We start from the raw sequence: 25,379 nt of genomic DNA, 5'->3' as shown, positions 1-25,379 counted from the left end.
TCCTCGGCGGAGCCAGATGACGCACCCCTTGAATAAAGGTGTGGATCAAGGAATTAGACACCAGGGGACGTTGAAAGTAAATGGCCAAGGCCGAAACCTGACCTTTAATCCTACCTAAAGCAAAGCGTTGCTAAACTCCCTTCTGTAAGAAGGCTAAGACCCTCTACACCGAAAACGAGCAAAGGATGCAACTTTTGTGACTCACACCAGGCAATATACATCTTCCAAGTACGATGATAAATCTTCCTGGAAGTAGCCTTCCTAGCTCTCAAGGTAGGAATCACAGAATCAGAGAGGCCTCTGTCTCTCAACACCTGGCCTTCAACAGCCACGCCGTTAAAGCCAGCGACCGTAAAGCAAGATGGAAGATCGGCCCTTGAGACAGCACATCCTCTCTCAGAGGCAGCCGCCAGGGAGGCTCGACGACCATCCTTACCAGGTCTGCGTACCAAGACCGGCGAGGCCAGTCTGGGGCCACCAGAATCACCGGCACCTGTTCCACCGCCAACCTGCGGAGGAACCTTGACAAGAGCTGCATCGGAGGAAAGGCATAACTCAGCCGATATCGGTTCCAAGGCACCACCAACGCGTCTGTGGGTTCGGCCAGAGGGTCTCGAGCCCTGGCCACAAACCGCTCTACCGTTTTGTTCAGACGAGATGCGAACAGATCCACCTCCGGAGTTCCCCATCGGGCACACAGGAGACAAAAACATCCTGATGCAGGGTTCATTCCCCCTAAACCAGAACTTGGCGACTCAGGAAATCTCCACACCTGGAATGTGAACAGCGGAGAGAGCCAGAACATGTGCCTCGGCCCAAATCAGGATCTCGGCCACTTCGCTGACCGCCTGGACACTCTTGGTGCCCCCCTGATGATTGATGTAGGCCACAGCCGTTGGATTGTACCCGAACCGGAAAGCTGTGCAGCCGAGGCGTCCAATGGAGCAGGCAGTGTTTGATCGCCCTTAGCTCCAGGACATATCTCGGTAAGGATGATTCCTCCGGCGACCACTTTCCCTAGACACAGAGTGTCCTGTACTCCACCTCAGCCCAACACGCTGGCATCTGTGGTGACCACCGTCCACAACAGCGGCAGAAAGGACCTGCCCTGGCTCAGAGCGGGCGACAGAAGCCACCAAGAGAGCCCCGACCTCGTGAAACAGCTTAGACATTCTGTCCAAGGACCTTGTCCCACTTGACAAGAATCTGTAGAGACCTTGTGTAAAATTGAGCAAATGAGACCGCCTCGAAAGTCGACACCATCAGCCCCAAGGACATCCTACACGTCCGGAGGGAGGAGATCATTGTCCATCAGCAACCTGATCTCGCCCTGCAAGGTCTGAAGTTTTTCCTCTGAGAGAAAGACCCTTGCCTGAGAGGAGTCCCAGATCATGCCCAGGTAGTTAATGCGCACTGACGGAGTCAGCGCAGACTTCTGGAAGTTGATGGTCCACCCGACCTGATGAAGTGTCTGAACCGTGAATGCCAGGTCACCTGACAGGGCAACATGAGAGCTTGCCCTCAACAGGAGATCATCCAGATAGCCAAGGATCACAATCCCCTTTCTGCGTAGCAAAGCCAGCACCGGAGCCAAAACCTTGGTGAAGACCCTGGGAGCAGAAGCTAGACCAAAGGGTAACGCCACAAATTGAAAGTGCTCCTCCGCCCCCACGAAACTGAGATACCGCTGATGACCCTCCTAAATAGGGATGTGCAGATACGCATCTTAAAAAAAAAAAAAAAGATGGAGGCCAGAAAATCCCCTTGATTTAAAGATGCCCCCACCAACTGAATAGATTCCATCCAAAACTTCTGCACCCACACAAAGCGGTTCAGCGATTTGGAGGTCCAGAATTGGATGTACCTTGCGCTCCCTTTCTGGGCACCGTGAACAGGTTTGAGTAAAAACCTCAAAACCTGTCCTGCTGAGGAACCGTGACAAGTACGCCCTGTGCAAGGAGATCCTGCACTGCCTTCCTGAGATCCTTTAATCAATTCAGAGACAAACAGATTTGATGGAAAGAACCTGTCCACTGGGCGAGACCGAAATTCGATCTTGAACCCTGTTACGAATCAGTTCGTGAACCCATTTGTCCTGAATCAGACGTCCAGGGTTCCCGAAAGTAACGCAGACGCCCCCCCCCCCCCCAACCCTGAACCGGGTGAGGGCGTCCCGTCATGCAGAGGAGGACTTGGCCACCGAACCGGACTGGCCGGCCTTGGGCTTACCCGACCAAGCCCACTTGTTCCCTCCAGAGGCTCTGAACGGTTTGCCTTTTTCCCACGCCCCTGTGAGAAAAACCCAGTGAGCCTTGAAGGAAGGCCCCCCCGCTTATTTTGGAGGTGCGTTACCCTTAGAGGATTGGGGAAGAAGAGTACTCTTCCCCCCCCCCCCGTTAGGCCCTTGATTAACTCATCCAAGGAGTCACCAAACAGATGTTCACCCAAAAAGGGGAGATGAGTTAAGGCCTTCTTAGAAGCCTGGTCCGCCAACCAGTTCTTCAGCCACACCATCGGCGCACGGCAATCCCCACCGCAGACACCCTGGCCACCAGAGGAACCCGCGTTCAGGGACGCATCACACAGGTACACCATGGCTTGGGCCATCTGGTCCGTGAGCTCAATCAGAATCGGGGGAACCGACTCAGCGTTCAAGTTACTCCTAAGCACCTTGACCCATTCTGTAACCGTCTGTGAAACCAGGACGGATGCGAATACAGGTTTTAGGATCGAGCCCTCCAAATCGTGCAGGTGGCGGGGAAGGGATTCAACTCGTCTGTCCACCGGGTCCTTAAACATCGGGGAGTCTTCCACAGGTACCACCACAGTGGATTTGTTCAACCGGGAAACAGTGTGGTCAACCTTAGGTGACACTGTCCAGCGATTGGAAACGGAGTCTGCAAAGGGGTAACGACGTTGGAAACGCTTGGGCACCACTAGCATGTGCTTAATGCGCCGCCATTACTCATTCACAATATCGTGAAAGTCTTCGAAACAGGGGAACACCTGACCCGACTTCTGGGCTTTTCGGGAGCCAAAAACTACCCGCTTTCCTGACTGTGTGGGCTCATCATCCAGTTGCAATGTTTCCCTTACTGAACGAATCAGTGCTTCCACCAGAGCCTGTTCCCGCACTGCAGCCGAGGACACATCCTCCTCACCATCTGACTGCGAGGACAGGGATCCCTCAGGGATGGGATTGTCCGTGGCAACCATATGAGGCTCTGAATTAGAAGGCTGAGAAGGCATCGGCTGTTTTTGGGTAGCTACTTGCTTCTTCCCAAGGTCTACCTTTGACGCCAGAGTTTCTAAAGCTGCAGACAGCGACAAGAGACTGCGATCCTGATGGCCCGGATGCACAAATAAAGTCAGAGGGGGAATTTTCACCTTGGGACTCCATATTGGTAATAGAAGAAAAAAATGGGTGCACTGCATCGTGATCGCAGTCCGCACTGCTATACAGCACTATATCCGGAGACCCCCTTAAATGCTGACAAGAGCAAAGTGTTCCAGAGGAATGCCCAAAGGACCAACACCTCTTACTTTATTTACCTCCCTGAGAAGGCAGACGCTCTCCAATCGATCTCCAGCACAATAAAACATCTGACAGGAAGTGACATAGCATCACTAGAGGCCGAACCCTGCCTGTACAGCCTCAGGCTACAGTGAAATGGTGCCAATAGTAAAGGATAGGAAGCTAAGGGAAAATGGCTGCTGCCCTTACACAGAAGGCAGTGCCCACACCTAAAATGGTGGCTGAAAATGGCGCCAATGCACTCAGGACCCCAGGCAGGAAGGCCACCGTGGGAATCCACCTACAGGGACCCCCCCCCCCCGGACAAGGTAGCACAAGCAAAAAAATTCCCCCCTCCCCAGGCATCAGATGCAGACTATAGCGCCCCCAGCAGGAGCGGGGAGGGCAGGGCCTGTCCTGATAGGCCAGGGGGATCTTCCAGAGAAACACAGCCCGGTTATCCCCAGGAGTGGGCCCACATCTCCCCCTCAGAGGTCTGTCAAAAGGGACACAGGTGGCGTTGCATCACTCACCATACCATGGACCAGGTGGGCTCTGCTCCAACACAGCTCGCCTCCCACCCTGAGTGGGGGTGCAGCCAGCCAAAGAGGGGTACGCTGCAACTCAGGGCGTTCCAGGTCGATGCATCCTGGCGAGGCATTCGCTCGAAGGCTCGCCCTCATCCACCGGGGCTCTGTCCTGGCGAGGCCTGGGGGGACCACAACCTGCTCAAGCTCATTGGCCAGGCTGGGAGACCGTAAGGATCTAGAATAGATTATCCAATGCGAAACCTCAGCCCAGCTGTTGCTTGTAGTTCAAAAGGAGGATCCCCCTGATACTAGCTAGCGATAGTGAGTAAAGATAAACAAATATTCTTAAAAATAAAAACAGACCGGAGTCACAGCGGGAAACCTAGGTCCTACTCCTTAACTAGGCAGCAAGAAACTGATTTGAGAGCACTGTGTGTCTGGGGTTGTTGTGAGGGACAGCCCCTATAGGCATGTCGAGCGAAAAGTTTTCACTGCCTAATCTACTCCTGTAGATGGCACATAACCCAATAGTGAAGAAGCATTGAGAGCTGCGTCTGTCAAAGGACGATAGAGAAATTACTTTCTTCATTCAGCTATAACAAGGGCCCCTCCCCTCAGGATTCCTCCCTACCTGCTCTCCTTTCCACACCTCACACTGAAAAAAGCACCCACTCACAACCAGAAATTTTCTGTGTGACCCTTTGACTAAAACGTCAGTCAGTGGTGGGATGGCTCACTAATGATTTACTAGAAATTAAGCTGAATTCCAGGCAAACTGCTAAATGCACAACTAAAATGCATAAAACTATTTTTACATGTCAAGAGGTCTGTATTTCTGTTCATCCAATTTTGAAGTTTACACAGCTCTGCCACACAGCAAAGCCATGCCTTACACGGCACAAAACTTGATTTTTCAATGAGTCAGTTAAACACTTACATTGCTCCCCCTCCCCCAGTTGGTGACTAGACAGTAAAAAGAAAGCAGTAAACTGATGAACTCATCTCTGTGAATTCGTCTCCCTTCTCCAATCAGCATTTTGCCACATAAGCACTGCAACACAACTGACTGGCTTCTTGTGCTGCTTATCCTAGTCAAAAAAAAAAAAAAAAATGAGGTTGAAGGATTGTAAGAGGTGCATGAAAGTCAGCCAGCCCCCAGTCTGATGTACTCACCCTCTAGTCTGTCACCAACCAAATAGACCTGTCTCTTGGTACAAAGAACAGGGGTTTAGTTGACACACACTTGCAAACGCATGTGAAAGCTGCAGAGCCACTTCACGGCACCCTGTTAAATCTGCAGTCCTAACACTCCTAATTTAGTGTCCTCACACTGGAGGCACATGGCCGCTAATGGATGGATGGGGGAACAGGTGAGAGAGACAGCCCAACCTCCCCCAACCCACCCTCATCCATGACTGGTTGTCTCAAAAACTCAAATAATTAGGTTATAATGATGGTACAAACTGGAAGAGACCAGCTGAAAAGCATTACACCTCCATCCCCTTGGTGGATGCAGTATAAAGATAGGAAGGGATTTTATGTATGGGGCATGGCCTGTAAAGCACAATGCCTTTAATTGAGGCACCAAGCTGTAAGCAAGGAAATTAGGGATTGAAAGGCATTGTGCTTTACAGGCCATGCCCCATACATAAAATCCCTTCCTATCTTTATACTGCATCCACCAAGGGGATGGAGGTGTAATGCTTTTCAGCTGGTCTCTTCCAGTTTGTACCATCATTATAACCTAATTATTTGAGTTTTTGAGACAACAGCCAGTCATGGATGAGGGTGGGTTGGGGGAGGTTGAGCTGTCTCCCTCTCACCTGTTCCCCCATTCATCCATTAGCGGCCATGTGCCTCCAGTGTGAGGACACTAAATTAGGAGTGTTAGGACTGCAGATTTAACAGGGTGCCGTGAAGTGGCTCTGCAGCTTTCACATGCGTTTGCAAATGTGTGTCAACTAAACCCCTGTTCTTTGTACCAAGAGACAGGTCTATTTGGTTGGTGACAGACTGGAGGGTGAGTACATCAGACTAGGGGCTGGCTGACTTTCATGCACCTCTTACAATCCTTCAACCTCATTTTTTTCTTTTCTTGTTATAGGGATGGAGACGCCGGGCAACACCAGCTTGGGTCTCACAAAGTCCCACCTAGTCCAATATGTTTAAGCTTATCATAGTCTGAGCTCTGCTCTACATGGTACTGCAAGAGGCTATCCGGTCAAATTCTACAAACATACGACTTACAAAGGACTCCTACTTACAAACGGAGAGACACAACAGGAAGTGAGGGGAAATCTCCCCCTAGGAAGGAAACTATTTCTGTAAGAGTTCTCATGAGAAAAAGGTGTCTCCACTGAAGCTTTATCACCAATCATTGTTTCCACAACAACCCAAAATCTAATTGTCATAGGGACAGAACGTGAGGTGAAATCTTCTGAACAGGGGCACAGACCGCAAAACAAATGTTACAGGGGTGTTAACCCTTCCCTACGCCATCCAAAAAACAAATTATTTTGGCTGGAGCTACACTTAAAAAATGTACCTGTTCCCACTTACAAATTAAACTTAAACCTACAGACCCTATCTTGTTCATAACCCGGGGACCGCCTGTACTTACACTTTTTACAACTACAAGAAAACACATTTAATAATTATTGAATACAGAGCTGCATTTGCGTATGTACCTGGAATTCAGGTTTACCACAAGAATAAAGTGCTGCAAATGTGGCTGTCAAACGAAACCCCACATTTCTGTAAAATCCCTACTCAAGAGATGTGAAATCACCCACCTGAGACCACGGTCTGTGATCTGATGACATCCAGAAAAACTGAGAAATCTTAAAACACGTGCAGGACTAGATTCCGTTTCTGTGCTCCCAGCATATGAGTCTCTGACCTCTGACTGAGGAGTCCTTTTTCCTACTTTGCACAGTGCAGAGGACTGTGGGAGAGCTTGTATAGTCCTTAGCTTAGCACCAGCTGAGCAGAATGAATGGCCACAATTAGTATAACCACTGGAGTAGTACTGCTGCTGCCAGCTGACACTAGTCCTTAATTCAGGTATCGGCTTCCTGAAGCAGCAACCGTTATTAAAACAATTCTGACTGGATGACAAGTCCAAAACACAGAGTCCATCATCGTGTTTATACTTCCAGTCTGCTGCATCTTCAATGTCAGCCAGACGCTCAGAATCCAGAATCCACACAGGTGAAGTGGTGTAATCCCCTCCATATAGTAACACACACTGGCCACCAATACACTGAACATTGCTAGTCCTCATTCTTTGATTCATTTCCCGGCTTCCCCAGGAGGTTTTCGAATTTTTACTGTTCTGGCGACATTTCAGCAAGCCTTTCTTGTACGAAGGTAGGATGCCTAGAGCAATGGACAGTCTTTCCAAGGCTAGGTCTGTAATTTTTTCACATCCAGACAAATCGATATGCTGAAGATTCCGGCAATGGCCAAAACACCATCTGGAAAAAAAGGCCAAAAAACAATGTGCAAATGTTATTTAAAGGGACTGAGCAAGAGAAAAAAAAAAAGAATGCATTTTTTTTTTTTACTACACATTTCATACATCAAGGCTGGACAAGTACCCAGAGCAAGATGGTCGATGTTTCAAAGACTATTGCTAGCTCTTAGGATTTGGCATAGGCAAACTGATCTGCAGTCGTTGGCAGGTCAGCAAACATTATATTGGACAAAGGAATCAGTTTGCTGATCCTCATCAATATGTACATGCAATCTTTACTGAAGCAGACCAGGATCACTATTATTGCTCTCAACTGACATCATAATTCATCCGTTGTTCCAGTTTCGTTCATGTCAATGACCATCTGGCTTCTGAAGTTTGCAATAATTTGTCAATACTTGGCTGCAAAAATGCAATCAGCCTTTTATCTACAAATTAAACAATGTAAGTGACCAGAAACTAAAAGGCTAAATCTATTTAAGCTTTGAACAGAGTGGAGATGGAACACATCTGACAGGCTTTTTATTGCCGCCTGTGTCCTCGTTAGAAAGATTCACCCTCTCCGTTTATCCGGTTAGCTTCAAAAATAATAGTAAAATAAAAAAAAAAAATTATATATTTTGGGTTGTCCCCAGAATAGCAATAGAGGGGAAATCTTCAAATGAGGACATCAGTTCTGCTGACCCTGGTGACAAGTGACAACCAGGGATTATCTCAGTTTGGATTTCCTCACCTCCCGTTTCAGCTATAAGACAGGAAGTGAAGGGAAATCACTTCAATGGGACACATAAGGCAAATAAAAACTTGACAGGAGTTATCAGATCATATTCTATATAATTCTTAGGTTATGGGATGCAACACAGCTAAAGAACAGCAACAGGCGTACAGGAAAAAAAAAAAAGTAGTATCAACAGACCCAAAACTAAAGGATAAGCCCAGTCGCTAAACCTGCTCTGTGACACATTCTAAGGCTATTTTATCTAACCCTGTAAAGCAAAAATCTCTTTTCTATGCCCAGATCGGTCCGGTCCCACTCGGAACTGTCAGCATGGAGGCAGAGAGAGGCACTCGACAATGGAAGCCCCATGGTAAGTCTATGGGTGACATCACTCCCTATTCATTTCACAGCTGTCGTCGATCCTGGCCTGTACAGAGCTTACGTCGCTGGAGACCGAACCAGATCGGGTGTAGAAAAGGTAAGTACAGCGTTTTTTGCTTTGCAGGGTTAGATAGAATAGTCTCGGAATGTGGCAAAGAGCAGGTTTAGAGTTAGTATGGACTTATTCTTTACAGAAGAAGCACCTTGATGCTGGTGCAGGTGATAGCAAAGAGTCAACAGCTGCCTACCAACCAGCAGTTTGACCAACATAAAAACAGGTTCAGAGGGTGGCTCCATTGAAAAGTAATATGGATGTTGAATGGTTTAGGTCCCAGTGCCCAACCCCCCCAGGATGCATATCCCAAAGGAAACTGCACATGACCACAGATGTCATGCCTGGCCCCTAAGTTGGGAGAAAAAATAAATGTCATGCCATTTAGTATCAGGACAGAATAAAAGTGCCCAAGGTAGAAGCAGCACCAGGGCAGAAGGAGAGAACCAGCTTTCAGGTTAACAGGTCCGCAAGTGGAAGAAGAAAGTCTAAAGGCAAAGTACTGCTGCTGGTGGGAACAGAGAGGAGGATCGGGTTTTATAAGGATCCCAAAAAAAAGGGGGAACCCTTTAATAAGAAAGTTAGGGCCTGGCTAGGAAATAAAATTGGATTCCCATTGACAAGAGCGAGCAATCTTGTGCTGAAAGTTACACAGGCGTTGCAATATGTCAGGAGATAGGGAGAGGCTGTACAAAGTCAACCAGGACCTACAGGGCACAAATTGACATACTTTAAGCAGAAACAGGCAGAAAGGTGTGCAGAAGGAAGAACGAGAAGAAAACTCCAATAGGTTCCCTATCACACCATTAGGTTGAATTGTCTAACCAGACACTGCAGAGCAGGGAGAAAAAACTTGCAGGAATGAAGTAGTAAGGGGGGCATCGAACACAAAAGGATGAAATGTGCCAACATCGGAAAATTCCATAAAGAAGGGACATTAGGAATACACCTCACAGCCATAAGCTAAGGCAGACAAGTGCCAAAGCTGCAATAGACTGCAGGTAGAGAGGGAAGTTTTTCACCAAGGCAGTCCTTGGAATAGAGGAATTATGGAAACCTTTTCCAAAACTAGATTGGTAATGAGGTCACATGGCACCAAAACCAAGATCTAGGGAAGAGAAGATAGAATAGTTGCTCTACACTGAAAACCGGCAATTTTGTGATTCACAACCATTGAGAGGGTAGGAAGGGTGCATCGGGAATCCGAATAGAAACTGAGGGCTGAGGTCAAGGAAGACATGCCATGGAAGAACGGAACAGCAGCAGCTCTAGGTTGTGGAACTAACCTCCAAATTTAGATCTGATCCATCTGGAAATAGTCGCAGCAGACAAAAGGTAGCCCTTTCCTTGGTCCATCCGCGAGTACAAAGAGCGAATCAGACTTCTGAAGAGATTCAGTAGTCACCAAGTACACCCTGATTGTCCGAACCACATCTAAAGTATGTAGTGCAAACTGCTTGGGATGTTGAGGCTTAGGACACAAGGAGGGCAACAAAATGTCCTAAAGTGGAAACTGGAAACCACCTTCGGAAGGAAGGAAGGATCCGGACGAAGCACCACTTTATCCTTCTGAACCACCAGATAGGGAGAACGACAGGACAACACTGCCAGTTCCGACACCCTGCACGCAGAAGTAATAGCCACCAAGAAGGCCACCTTCTGGGATAAATGTAAGCATGGCAATCTCCCGAATATTTCCAAAGTGAGGCTTCTGGAGAACCGACAGCACCAAAATTAAGATCCCAGGTGGAAACGGAGGTCGCACCGGCGGTGCCAAGTGTCGCTCCCCCTGGATAAAGATACGCACCAGGGAATGGGTGGCTAGTGGCCTCTGGAAAAAAATTGGCAAGGCCGAGACCTATCCTTTGATAGTACTCAAGACCAATTTTTAATCAACTCCTTGTTAAAAGGAAGGCCAAGACCTGAGCAACCGAGTAAGAACCCCAAGAGACTCACCCCACGCAATATACGACTTTCACGTACAATGATGGATCTTTCTAGAAGTCACTTTTCTCACTTTAACCACTTCCATACCGAGTCATGTAAAATGACGTCGGCAAAGTGGTTGTCTAGATCCGGGCCGCCGTCATATGACGTCGGCCCGTTCTAGCTGCTACGGCGCGCCCCCGGCGGCGCGCCCCCGGCGGCGCGCCCCCGGCGGCGCGATCAGGGATGAGGCTCGTCCCTCGGACATAGCCCATCCCTGATCAAGGTAAACAGCCAATAGAAATTGGCTGTTTACCACGTGATCGGCTGTGTCAATCACAGCCGATCACATGAGCGGCTCCAGCACGAGCCGCTCGTTCTCTCTGCAATGCGCGCCCCCGGGGGCGCGCAGAGCAGCGATCGGGGACGAGGCTCGTCCCTCGGACAGAGTCGATCCCCGATCTAGGTAAAGAGCCAATGAAATTGGCTCTTTACCACGTGACCGGCTGTGTCCAATCACAGCCGGTCACAAATGTCAACAGAGAACACGGTAACTAGCTGTCACCGTGTTCTCCTCCTCACACACTGATCCTGTGTGAGGAGGAGATTGTGGTAACAGCTAGTTACCAACTACAGTGCACCCTAAACACACTGATTGCCCCCCCCCCAATAAAGAGCACCTGTCACTAGCCCATCAAAGTACCCGAGTACCTGTCACCAGCCCATCAGGTACTCAGACGACAGGTACTCGGGTACTCAGACGACGGGTACTCGGGTACTCAGACGACGGGTACTCGGGTACTCAGACGACGGGTACTCGGGTACTCAGACGACGGGTACTCGGGTACTCAGACGACGGGTACTCGGGTACTCAGACGACGGGTACTCGGGTACTCAGACGACGGGTACTCGGGTACTCTGACGACGGGTACTCGGGTACTCTGACGACGGGTACTCGGGTACTCTGACGACGGGTACTCGGGTACTCTGACGACGGGTACTCGGGTACTCTGACGACGGGTACTCGGGTACTCTGATGACGGGTACTCGGGTACTCTGATGACGGGTACTCGGGTACTCTGATGACGGGTACTCGGGTACTCTGATGACGGGTACTCGGGTACTCTGATGACGGGTACTCGGGTACTCTGATGACGGGTACTCGGGTACTCTGATGACGGGTACTCGGGTACTCTGATGACGGGTACTCGGGTACTCTGATGACGGGTACTCGGGTACTCTGATGACGGGTACTCGGGTACTCTGATGACGGGTACTCGGGTACTCTGATGACGGGTACTCGGGTACTCTGATGACGGGTACTCGGGTACTCTGATGACGGGTACTCGGGTACTCTGATGACGGGTACTCGGGTACTCTGATGACGGGTACTCGGGTACTCTGATGACGGGTACTCGGGTACTCTGATGACGGGTACTCGGGTACTCTGATGACGGGTACTCGGGTACTCTGATGACGGGTACTCGGGTACTCTGATGACGGGTACTCGGGTACTCTGATGACGGGTACTCGGGTACTCTGATGACGGGTACTCGGGTACTCTGATGACAGGTACTCGGGTACTCTGATGACAGGTACTCGGGTACTCTGATGACAGGTACTCGGGTACTCTGATGACAGGTACTCGGGTACTCTGATGACAGGTACTCGGGTACTTTGAGTACCTGTCAACGGAGTACCCGTCATCAGAGTACCTGAGTACCTGTCACCTACCCATCAGAGTACCCGAGTACCTTCCACCTGCTCATCAGAGTACCTGACGCCTGAAGTACCCAAGTACTTGCCGCCTGCTCATCAGTACCCATCACTACTCATCAGTACTCATCAGTACCTATCACGTATCAGTACTGATCATCAGTACCCATCAGTACAGTATCACCTATCAGTCAGTGAGTACTACTCATCAGTACCTATCACCTGCCTGTCACCTGCCCATCAGAGTACCCGAGTACCTGTCACCTGCCTATCAGAGTACCCGAGTACCTGCCACCTGCTCATCAGTACCAGAGCACCTGTCACCTGCCCAACAAAGTACCCGAGTACCTGTCACCCTTCATACAGCCACCATGTCCAAGTCCAAAAAGGTTTATATACGTCCTCCGTTTAAACCTAAATACCGGTGTTATGGCAGCAGATAGCTGCCATAACCCTGGTATTTTTTTAAACGGTGGACGGTTGGCTTTCCGATAAGGGTGGTCCCAGCGGCGGATTCGCCGTGGAATCACCCTTCCGGGATGGCGGAAGAGGCGCCCCCCCCCCTCCCGACGCGTTCCGGTCCTTTTCCCCGCTTACCGGACCCGCCGGCAGCGGGGAAAACGATCCGGTCCCGAATCCTCACAGACAGGATGTCGAGTGAGGGCAAGCTTGCCCTCACTTGACTCTATGGTCTTGGAGGACCGGAGCTACGGAAAATGTTGCTGCCTAGCAACCGGTTTAAAGGTCCTTTTTTTTTTTTTTCATTTTATATTATAATTATTTTATTTTAATTTTTTTCTATCTTTTAGTGTACTTGTGAAATCTGAGGACTTTTTGACCCCAGATCTCACAAAAAAGAGGTCCTGTCGTGCCTATTTCTATTACGAAGAATATTTACATTTCTTTTAATAGAAATAAAAATGATCAATTTTTTTTTTTTTTTAAACGGTGTAAAAATAAAAAATAATAAATAAAATAAATAGTAAAAAAAAAAAAAAAAAAAAAAAAAAAAAAATTAAAGCGCCCTGTCCCCGTTAGCTCGCGCGCAGAAGCGAATGCATACAGAAACCCCGCCCACATATGTAAACGGTGTTCAAACCACACATGTGAGGTATCGCCGCAATCGTTAGAGCAAGGGGAATAATTTGAGCCCTAGACCTCCTCTGTAACTCAAAGATGGCAACCTGTAGAAATTTTTAAATTGTGGCCTATGGGGATTTTTAAGTACCAAAGTTTGTCACCATTCCGTGAGCGTGCGCAATTTTGAAACATGACATGTTGGGTATCTATTTACTCGCTGTAACATTATCTTTCACATTATGGAAAAAAATTGGGCTAACTTTACTGGTTTCTTATTTTTTTAATTAAAAAAGTGAATTTTTCCCAAAAAAATTGCGTTTGGAAGACCGCTACGCAAATACGGTGTGATAAAAAATATTGCAATAATCTCCATTTTATTCTCTAGGGTCTCTGCTAAAAAAAAAAATATAATGTTTGGGGGTTCTAAGCAGTTTTCTAGCAAAACAACTGATTTTAGCTTGTAAACACCAAATGTCAAAAATAGGCCTAGGCAAGTGGCTAGGATGCATGATGATGCTCCTTGGATGTTAGGCCCCTCTATATGGCTAAGCTGTGAAAAAGTCTCACACATGTGGTATTGCCATACTCAGGAGGAGTGGCAGAATGTATTTTGGGGTGTCATTTTTGCTGTGTACATGCTATGTGTTAGGAATATCCTATAAATTGACAACTTTGTGTAAAAAAAAAAAGTTTTCATTTTTTTCCCACATTTTCCAAAAACCTGTGGAAAAAAATGATATGTTCAAACGACCCATAATGCCTCATAGAATATACGTTGGAGTGTTTGCTTTCCAAAATGGGGTCATTTTGTGGACTTTTCCATTGTATTGGTGCTCTAGGGCCTTGAAAAGTGTGATAGGTAGTAAGAAAGTTTTATGTGTATTTATGCTCCTAGAACGCCTGAATGTGCTTCTTGAACGTGGAGTCTCTTTTTGTGGCCAGGCTGTGTAAAAGTCTCACACATGTGGTATCGCCATACTCGGAAGGAGTAGCAGAATGTATTTTTGGGTGTAATTTTTGCTGTGTACATGCTATGTGTTAGAAATAGCTTATAAATTGACAACTTTGTGGGAAAAAAAATATAAAAAAAAATTTTTCTTCATTTTCCCAAGAATTGTGGGAAAAAATTACAACTTCAAAAAACTCACCATGCCTCTTACTAAATACCTTGGACTGTCTACTTTACAAAAAGGGGTCATTTGGTCGGTATTTGTACTGTCCTTACTTTTCAGGGCCTCAAGAAAGGAGATAGGCCGTCAGTACATCTGGTGTGATCAATTTTCAGTAATTGGTACCATAGCTTCTAGACTCAATAACTTTCACACAGACTAAATAATATACACTAATTTGGGTTAATTTTACCAGAGACATGTAGCAGTATACATTTTGGCCCAAATGTATGAAGAAAAATTTATTTTTTGCAAAATTTCATAATTGAAACTAAAAAAAAGTGTTTTTTTTCAAAATTTTTGCTCTTTTTTTTGCATATATCACGAAAAAAAAAACCCCCAGTTGTGATCAAATACCACCAAAAGAAAGCTCTATTTGTGTGAAAAAAATGATAAAAATTTTGTTTGGTTACAGTGTAGCATGACTGAGCAATTGTCATTCAAAGTGTGAGAGTGCTGAAAGCTGAAAATTGGTCTGGGCAGGAAGGGTGTCAAACTGCTCTGTATGGAAGTGGTTAAGCAGAGTGGGAATCACTGAAGCAGACAATCCCGTCCTTCAGCACCTGGCTTTCAACAGCCAAGCCGTCAAAGCCAGTGACTGTAAAGTAGGATGGAAGATAGGCCCTTGAGACAGTAGATCCTCACTGAGAGGAAGTCTCCAAGGAACATCTGCGACTAGCCTGACCAGGTCGGTGTACCAAGCTCGGCGAGGACAGTCCGGAGCCACAAGGATGACCGGAATCCCTTCCGCCTCGATCCTGCGAAGAAGTCTTGGCAGCAGCTGGAGAGGGGGAAAACATAAATCAGCTGATACTGACCCCCACATAGCCACCAGCGCATCTGTGGCGTCTGCCAGAGGGTCCGGAGATTAAGCCACAAACCTCTGCACTTTCCTGTTGATCTGAGACGGCAATAGATCTACTTCTGGAGTGCCCCAACGAAGGCACAACTACTGGAACACCTGCGGGTGGAGAGACCATTCCCCTGAATCCAAGGTCTGCCGACTGAGGTAATCCGTCTGCCAATTTTCCACTTCTGGAATGTGAACGGCGGAAAGAGCTAGAACAGAGCGTTCTGCCCATCGAAGGATGCTCGCCACCTCTAAGACTGCAAGGACGCTCTTAGTGCCCCTTGGTGATTGACATAAGTCACAGCCGTGGCATTGTCCGATTGAATGCGCACTGGACAGGACTGGACTAGGCAAAGCCTGATCGCTCTCAGCTCCAGAATATTGATCGATAAACTGGATTTCTCCAAAGACCAGGCCCCTTGAGCAGAAAGCTTGCCTAGAACACCTCCCCACCCAGACAGACTGGCATCCATGGTGATCACTGTCCAATATAGGGGAGGAAGGATTTATCTAGTTTGAACGTCGGGGTCCGAAGCCACCATATCAGGCACCTCCAGCTGAGCCAGGCAACCAGGATCTGGTTGTCCAGGGAATTTGGATCTTTGTTCCATTTGAGAAGGATTTCCTTCTGGAGAATTCTCGTGTGGAATTGAGCGAAAGGGATCACCTCGAAGGACGACACCATCAGTCCCAGAACTCTCATACAAGTCCGAAGGGACGGCCATTTGCTGGACAGCAATAGCTGAATCGCAGTCTGGAGCTTTTGACGTTTTTTCCGGAGGAAGAAACACCCTGGCTGAGGACAAATCCAAAGTCAGGCCCAGATAGTCCAGTCTCATGGAAGGAACCAGGGACAAGCTCTGAGGGTTCAGAATCCACCCAAACTCCTCCAGAGTTCTCATGGTGATCTCTGTTTGTCCCCAGCACCGTGGGAGACTGCATGGAGAAGTAGATTGTCCAGGTAACCCAAGACTGATATCCCCAGTTGGCGTAACAACGCCAGTACCGGAGCCAACACATTTGTGAAGACCCGAGGAGCAGAGGCGAGACCAAAGGGTAACACCACAAACTGATAGTGATCCTCTCCCACGGCAAAACTGAGAAACCGTTGATGTCCTGCAGATATTGGAGTGTGAAGTTAGGCATCTTTGATGTCTATGGAGGCCAGGAAATCCCCCTGATGGAGGGAAGGCACCACCGTGCAAATAGATTCCATCTTGAATTTCTGAACTCGCACAAAGCAATTCAGCGTCTTTAGGTCCAGGATTGGACACACCTTGCCTTCCTTCCTCGGGACTGTAAACCGGTTTGAGTAAAAGCCCTGAAAATATTCCGAAGACGGAACCGGAACTATTACTCCTTGCTGTAACAGGACCTGTACCGCCCCAAAAAGAGAGCCTATAAGCGATCCGAGGACAGTCATACATTGGAAGGGAAAAACCTTACCGGCGGGACAGATCGAAACTCTATCTTGTAACCGGACCGTATCTCCTCGCGAACCCACTTGTCTTGTATACAAGATAGCCACAGGTCCGGAAACCAGATACGGGTGAGGGTGCACCTTAATGCCGAAGGGGTCTTATCAGGAGGTCTGGAGAAACCAGATTTCTGTTTGCCAGACCAGGGTCGCTTGGCTCTAGCAATCCGCTTAGGCACCCCATGGGACGCTTTGGGCGGTCCCATTCTTTTTTGACCATGTTGTCAAAATACGTGGGAAGGGGGAAAACCCTTTGACGCTCTGGATGGCTTGCGAGTGCCAAACCTGCGCCCTCCATTTTTAGAGTCTCACGCACGGAAACAACTAGTGCGTCCACCAGCGCGGGGGACAGGTGGGGGGTGGGTGCATATGACAGGACAGAGAGAACCCGAGGGGTCAAGGGTCTGAACATCCTAAGGAGGGGCCTGCGTCCACCCCAAAACACGCCAGGGGGAACATTTTACTTACCATACCTGGAACAGGTGGGCGCCATCTCCTGACAGAACCCTTCTCCGTCTAAGTGGGGGGCTGTCAGCCAATAGGAACGCTGCGACTCTGGCCTAGACCCGGTCATATGCGACCTGGCGAGACGTTTAACTGGCAGGTCCAGTCCCTGTCCGGTGGGACTATATCGCGGCTGACCTAGTGCAAGGCTGGAGTCTGTGCACGCTCACTGGACGGCTGGGGTGACCACTGGAACTATATTTCCAGCCCGTCGCCCAGATCTGGCCTAGTTGCTTGTAGATCTCAAAAGGATAAAAATCAGATGAAAAAAAAAATCTAGGAAAAAAAAAAAACAAAAAAAAAAACTTTTGCCAGGACCAGAGATCCCAGCAAAGGAACTAGGTCCTCACTCCTGACTAAGCAGATTAAAACGGACATCCTATAGCAGGGAGAGAGGGTATACCCCCTGCCCATAGGCGTAGCCAAAACTTGTTTTCTGCCTAGTGTCCTACTCCTGTAGGGCAGTATAACACTACTGTTATGAAGAACCGTCAAACGATACAGAAACCCTATCTTTCCCTGTCTATGTGACAAGTCCTGGTTGGGGTCTAGGGTTCACCCTTCACAGTACGCATCAGGGTCTGGGTGCCATAAATTAACAACAACCCTGGACCTGTATAGTACACTAACTAAACTATGTGCCAAAGTGAGCGCTAAACACAGGATCCAGTGCCCAAAGCAAACATCGCAGACCACCCACTTAATGCAGTGGGATCCAGGTACAGTTCAAGGTGTACTCTGTCACCAATTCACTACTAGTGAACTCTGAAGGCAGTAAGCAGCCAGATCTTGATAAAATGACAGTAGAAGGTGGTAAATAAATCTGGTGAAAGAATAGTAGAAAATTCTTCAAGACAAGCAAGCACCCATCACATGTTTTCACTGACGAAGTTCCTCCCCTTGGGACGTAAATGCGTACGGAGGGAAGGGAGGAGCTGTGACGTCACCCGCTGTCTTTCAGAAATAACAGACGAGCCGTACATACCATGCACTGGGTATATAGTGTGAGGTCCTTTTTATGTGAATAAACTTGCGTTTTAAAACGGTAAACACTATGATCTGCTTCCCCTTTGTTTAAGCCTATTATATGGATTGACTGATACGAGACGTGTGTTTGGTCCATCATTCTGGGTCTGAGGATTTGGATACAGGATAGATTTACTCAGTGATTATCCTTTCTGAGGAGAAAAGGAAAAGGCGCTTGTGACCCTTCTGTTAAAGTCAGGGGTCTAATTTTGAGGTGAGAGGCCAGCATAAATGGTGGAGGATTTGTACACTGGATCACATCTATATAGCAGTTGATATATGTTTCAGAGCACTTTTCCACCTGGACTTTTTCTGCTCTTAATCTGTTTTATAGGAGCCGGTCTATCCAGCTGATTTAGCACTGCACTATTTTATTGTGAGCACTCATCACCTGTCTTGTTTATATTACATTCTATGTTCCAGGTAGAGATAGGAGTGCTATCAATTAACCCAAATGGCTTTAGTCACTAGGACAGAAAATGAGGGAGATACTAGGAAGAGGAAAAGTGGGAATATTTTCCAATATAAAAAAAGATTTGTAAGTATAGGGTTTTGAGGCAGAGCGTACTTTCATGGTACCATTGAACTCACGACTAAATATACTGTTTAAAATCATACAGTATATTTCGTTGTAAGTTCAATGGTACCATGAAAGTCCGCTCTGCCTCAAAATCCTATACTGCCAAATATCTAATCAATTTTACACAGATACGTTTTTTTCTAACCTGGTAGCACATTTACCTATTCCAAATAGAAAAAAAAGAGCTTAACCTCACAAAGTCAATGTTACTGAAGGGGTAGGCTGCATAGAAGGCATTGCCCAGAACTTACCTTTAAGCAAGACAACAGACTTTAGTCCCAGACTAATATATGATTGAACCAGACAGTACAGAGAATGAAGGCAATACATCCTCACTGGTATGCCAGACACACTTCTTGCGACTCTTACCTATTCTTGACCTCAAATTGAAAGGTTTAGGAATGGTCCCGATTGCTCAGATGCATCCAGAGCAAGAAACCAGAATCTTAGCATAGTGAAGAACATTCACCTTATTGAGGTCCAAACACGGGAGGGTGCCTAAAAAACTCAAGAGGCTGTTCCCAAGCAAAGACGACCTCACCCCAGGTGGGACAGTTCCCCCAAAGTCTGTAAGGCATACCAGTTTAGTGTCATGCTGCCCATATCCTCTGACCAGAGTGTTCTGCCTGCTGAAAACCAAGAAAGGAATGGGGCCCTCCATCAATGATGTTCACCTGGCACACAAACTAAAGCACAACTAAATACACAAAGCTCTCATTAGCCAGATGGTACTAGGTGAGGACGACTGGTTTCCAAGGGATTGCTCTTAAAAAAGTTGGCGCGAGACAGATTTATGTTGTCATCCAGCACAGGAATCCGACTCCTGATGCAGTGAAGACTCCTATTCCCTCTCAAAAGTGAACAGCAGCACCTAGATGATGTCCAGAGGCCATAACAGATGACTTTCCCTAGGGCAAGGTCCCACAAAGTAGAAGGAACCCCCTTTTCTGGAAGGTCAGAAGGCAGTCTCAAAGAAAAATACATTTTCAGACGAAAACCACCAGCTATGAGCTGAACAGGCCTTACCAGCCCCTTTGACAGTGGTCAAACCAGGAACTACATGGTCCAAAGAAATAGATACTAGTGATCGACCAATATTTTTTTTTAATGCCGATAACGATATTTTGGTCATTGGATATCAGTATCGGCTGATATTTTTGGACATGTAAAAAAAAAAAAAAAAATTTCTCTTTTCAGGTACTCCTTGTGTAGGGATCTGGGGGTCCAGGGTGATGCCTCTAGCTGCAGGCATCACCCCGGTACATGCACTTTCCCTAAATTATCGGCAATATCGGTAACCTCAGGGGCTGATTCCAATATATTGAGGAAAGTGCATATCTATCTGTAGATCTCTAATAGATACGTTAGGCCACTTAGTAACAAGACCCACAACAGACATTGACAGAGAAAATTTAATAGAGAGACCCATGTTCCTACTAGGGAGGAGAATGGGGCAACTCCCGGTCTAACGGCAAGGGTCTAATGCTCAGAGGTAATGGGCAGACTTTAGTGCTAAAGCCTGACAAAACCAGATCTGGTAACATTTTACAGTTGTTTGGCCCTTTGGGGAAAAAGGTCAACCGAGTGTTCCACAATGGTAACACAAGAAAAGGGCATTAGGTCGAACACCAGATGCTAAGTCCTGAGAAGTAACAGTTTTGCCTGGATGACACTAAGGATATACAAAGTTATACAACAGGGCTCAACAAACCCTGGGCGCCAGGTCGCATTGGCGACTAGAATTAGCGACCTGGCGCCTGGGGTGTCTTGCAGGAGGTGTCCTGTCCCTTTTGCACCCCCACCTTCTCCCCAAGTGCACGGACTACCGTGCCGTCCGAAAATTGAGGCCCCGGCTTTTCGGCCTTCTTCTGTGAGATGAGAGAGGCTTCCAATGGGGAACTGGCACCCTCTTGTGGTGGCCGGAAGTTTCACAAGCAGTCACTAATGACTGTTTCCACTGCCTGTTCTCAATGCCTGCCCATCTCCTTTCCAAGAGGAGATGAGATGGAAGTTTTTACAGGCTTCATCTCCCTGTCCACTTAACTTTGCTTAAAAGGTAAGTGGACAGGGAGTGTGGTTATTGTTTATTTTATTTTTTTTCAATTATTGAAAAATATATATATTTTTATCATCTCACTGCCATGCCACAGCCACACAGCCGAAGGCCCCTTTCACACAGTCTGTCTGATCAGGTCCCCCTTTCAGTTTCTCAGGCAGACATGATCGGACCCTTCAGTCTCCTCTATGGAGTGGTAATCTGCCGCCATCTGATCCTGTCCGCCAAAAACAGACGGATGGTGGTTCTATTTTCTATGCATCCCATGGATCGGATGGAAACAGACGGTCTGTTTCCATCTGATTGCCCTATAGAGGAGAGCGGGGTTCTAGTCGTATTTATGTGTAAATTTAGTGTCAGTTTTTTTTTTTTAAATAAAGCTTGGTTGTTAAAAAAAAAAAAAAAAAACTGGCTCCTAACTTTTTTAGCTGGCTCCTAGATTTCAGGCAAATTTGTCAAGCCCTATACCTTCAGTAACCTTACCTGTCCCAAAGACAGGAAATTTTCCTGAGGGAAAGGGCGATGGCCTGTATGGGGCAGAGGCTGGGAGAACACATGGACTGGAGCAAGGGAACCTGGTGTAAAAAAGCAAGGAATAAAGGAAAGGTCCTTCAAGCTGTGCAAATGCACAGAGATAAAAAGAAGCAAATGAAGGGAGGCCATGAGGCAAGGAATTAGCCTGTGTGGACAGGCTACAAAAGGACATGCAAGGGTTCACAATCAACCAGTCACTTGTAGAAGTGGGGGCACATCAACACGCAGAAGACTTCTAAAAAAAAAAAAAAAAAAAAAAAAAAAGAAAAAGGCCGGGTTCACACACATGCAGCCGCAGGTTCATGCCTGGGGTCCAGTGTGTCTAGTCCGGTTCAGATGTGAATCAGGTCCGCGTTTTTGCCTGAATTCGCACCTGAACTTGGACCAGAAGACCACAGGACCATTTTTCAATGCAGACTGCAGCCATCCTGGACATGTATGAACAAGTTCCATTGTGAGTAATCACACTGGCCTGTTATGCGAATTGGATGCGGGGAAACTCCAGGGAAAAATACTAACCAGCCAGAGGTGCCTAAAAGTGCTATTAAAAATAGTGGTCAATGATTTTCATTATCGACTAGTTGGTCGGCCGATTAGTTGGTCTGCATACAGAACGCATTGTTTGTTTACATGTCAGTACACAGTGCAGCACACATCCTACTCAGTAAGTTCCTGGGAACTACTTGTAAATGTAAAAGGGGCAATGGCTCAAGGAACATGAAGTCCTGGGTAGGAGAAGGAAGTGATTGATGTAAGGGCTCTGTGCAGGGAAGATAAGCATCTGAACCCAGTGAAGATGGAGGCTGATAGACTGGAGGTAAATCAAGTCATCAAAATTAAATTTTCCTGATATTGGGCATTATATTTAAAAATGATTATATCCATTTGAAATTCTCAGCCTTTAGGACTACTTGCTCATAAAAAGATTTTAATTCTTAGCTATATGCACTCAGTTTTATTACAAGCAGTGTCAGAAGAAAGCCAACTCCACAGAGGGGTGGGTGCTATGTCTATGAACATCAGAGAAATGGATTTTACGGTAAGTCAAAATTCACATCTTCTCTTTCGTTCATTGACGAACACAGCGCCTGATTCTTCCTAACCATTGGGACGTCCCAACGCAGTGTTAAATATGAGGGGTGGGAAAACCATCAGAAAAAAATTCCCAATGCTAACCATAGCCAACCAGGTAACATTGAGCTCAGTCAAAACAACTGGAGCTCACCAGAAAAAAAAAAAAAAAAAAACCCTTTAAAAAGGAGGATCAGGTCCTCTAAAACAGCAGCCTGCAAAAACGTGCAGCCAAAAGAAGCATCTGCAGATGCCAACACATCCACTTTATAAAACTTTGTAAAAGTGTGCACAGGTGGCCTTGCAAACCTGCATCACTGACACTTGACGATGGAAAGCCCAGGAGGCACTAAGCACCCGAGTATGCCTTAAAAGTGAGGGGGGACCTGACCCCTAATTGAAAAGGCCTGAATCACTGTCTGTCTGATCCATCTGGAAATGGTTGCAGCAGAAACTGCCAACCCTTTTTGAGGTTCAACCGCGAGTACAAATAGTGAGTCTGACTTCCTAAAAGACTCCGTAGCTGCCAGGTACACCCTGATTGCTCAAACCACATCCAGGCAATGTAGAGCAATTTCCTTAAGATGTTTAGGCCTGGGACAGTCAAATGAAAATCAGAGACAACTTTTGGAAGGAACAACGGACAGGGACCAAGAACCACCTTAGCACTGTAAACCCACAGGGTAAGGTGGACGACAAGACAGCGCCATCAGCTCCGACACCCTGCAAACAGAAGTAATAGCTACCAAAAATTCCACCTACTGGGACAACGTAAGCAGGGGAACATCCTGATAATTTTCGAAGGAAGATCCCTGGATAACTTACACCAATTTGAGGACCCATGGCGGTAATGGAGACCGCACTGGAGGAACCAAGTGTCGAGCTCCCTGGATAAAAGGTACGCACCAAGGAAAGTGTGGCCAATGGACATTGAAAAAAAAAAAAAAAAAAACGCCAGGGCCGAAACCTGGTCCTTGATGCTGCTCAACCCCCGATTGGAGGAAAGCCAGGACCCGAGCCACTGAAAAGGAGCGAGGGAGAACCCCAAAGACTCACACCACGCAACGTACCTCTTCCAAAATACAATGGTAGATCTTCCCAGAGGTAGATTTTCTAACTTTTAGCAGCGTAGGAATCACTGATTCATACAAACCTCTATCCTTCAGCATCTGGCTTTCAACAGCCAAGCCTATAAAACCAGCGACTGTAAAGCAGGATGGAAGATTTGTCATTGAGACAGCAGATCTTCCTTCCCCGATAGGAAGTCTTCAAGGAGCATTGGCAACCAGCCGTACCAGAAACCCTTGCTGCCTCAATCCTGCACAGGAGTATTGCCAGAAGTATGAGAGAGGGAAAGGCATAAAAATCAGACAATACCAACACCAAGAAGCCACTAATGCGTCAGCGGTGTTGGCCAGAGAATCCTGAGACAATGCCACAAACCTCTGTACCTTTCATGGAATGTGTACAGCAGGGAGGGCTGGAACGATTGTTGGGCCCACCAGGACACTTCTTATGTCCCCATGGGGATTAACATAGGCCATGGTCTTGGCATTGTCTGATTGTGTACCGGACACCCCTGAAAGTCAAAGTCTGATCGCCTGGAGTTCTAGTACATTGTTTGGCAGTCTGGATCGGCAGTCTGGACTCTTCCTGAGTCCAGACTCCCTGAATACAGGCTGTGCCGAGGACGCCGCCCCACCCGGACAGACCGGCATTCGCGGGGACGACCGCCCAGTACAGGGGAGAAGGATTTCCCTTTCGAAGTGCCAGAGAACTAAGCCACCTCTAGAGACTGGATTCTTGTCCCATTTCACCAGAATCTTTTTGCAGAGATCGCATGTGGAACTGTGCAAACGGATTGCCTTGAGGGTAGACACCATCAGGCCCAGCACCCCATGCAAGGCTGGGGGGATGACCAACTGCTGGACAACAGAAGCTGAATCGCCTCCTTCAATTTCTGGAGTTTTTCCACTGGAAGCAACACTATGGCAGAGGCCGAATTCACCCATAATAATCCAGTTTTGTGGACGGAACCAGAGCAGACTTCTGAAAGTTCAGAATCCAACAAAACTTCATCAGAGATCGCAGACGCCGCTCACAGAAGATGATTGTCCCGGTACCCCAGTACCACGAGCCCCCGCTGACAACAATGCTAGCACCAGGGCCAACACACTGAAGATCAGAGGATCAGAGGCGAGACTAAAGGTAAACAGCACAAACTGATAATGCTCCTCGCCCACAGCAAAGCGGAGGAAGCGCTGGTGACCGGCAAATATTGGAATGTGAAGGTAGGCGTCCTTGATGTCGATAGAAGCGAGAAAACCCCCCAGAAGTAGGGACTCCACTACTGTACGAATAGACTCCATTCAGAACTTCTGTACCCGCATAAAGCAGTTTAGCGCCTTGAGGTCCAGAATTGGACGTACCTTGCTTTCCTTCCAGGGAACTGTAAACAGGTTTGAGTAAAACCCCTGAAAACATTCCGAAGCCAGAACAGGGACAATCACCCCATGAAGTAATAAGTCTTTCATTGCCCCAAAGTGACCCCGTAAGCGATCTGGGGACAAGTGCAGGTTTGAAGGGAAGAAGCTTTCCAGAGAAAAAGACCGAAACTCGATCTTGTAGCTGAACCGAATGACTTTGTGGACCCAAATTACCTGTACCAGAGAGGTCCACAGATCTGAAAATCAGCGAAGCCGTCCCCTCAGATACGGGCG

General features: G+C 47.4%; 1 protein-coding gene across 1 annotated transcript in view; it reads right to left on the bottom strand.

The window, feature by feature from the left end:
* Window positions 1-25,379, bottom strand: part of FBXL5 (F-box and leucine rich repeat protein 5) — a 79,759-nt gene that overhangs the window by 18,088 nt on the left and 36,292 nt on the right. Inside the window, exon 9 of the mRNA XM_082265288.1 lies at window positions 6,837-7,520. Within this exon, the coding sequence (XP_082121414.1) occupies window positions 6,837-7,520 (684 nt within the window). The remainder of the gene's footprint in view (window positions 1-6,836; window positions 7,521-25,379) is intronic.

This window comes from Pelophylax lessonae, assembly GCF_965119305.1.
Source record: "Pelophylax lessonae genome assembly, chromosome: 1".
NCBI classification, from domain to species: Eukaryota; Metazoa; Chordata; class Amphibia; order Anura; family Ranidae; genus Pelophylax; species Pelophylax lessonae.
The sequence above is the reverse complement of the archived record's forward strand: the minus strand, read 5'-3'. Positions and strand labels throughout refer to the sequence as shown.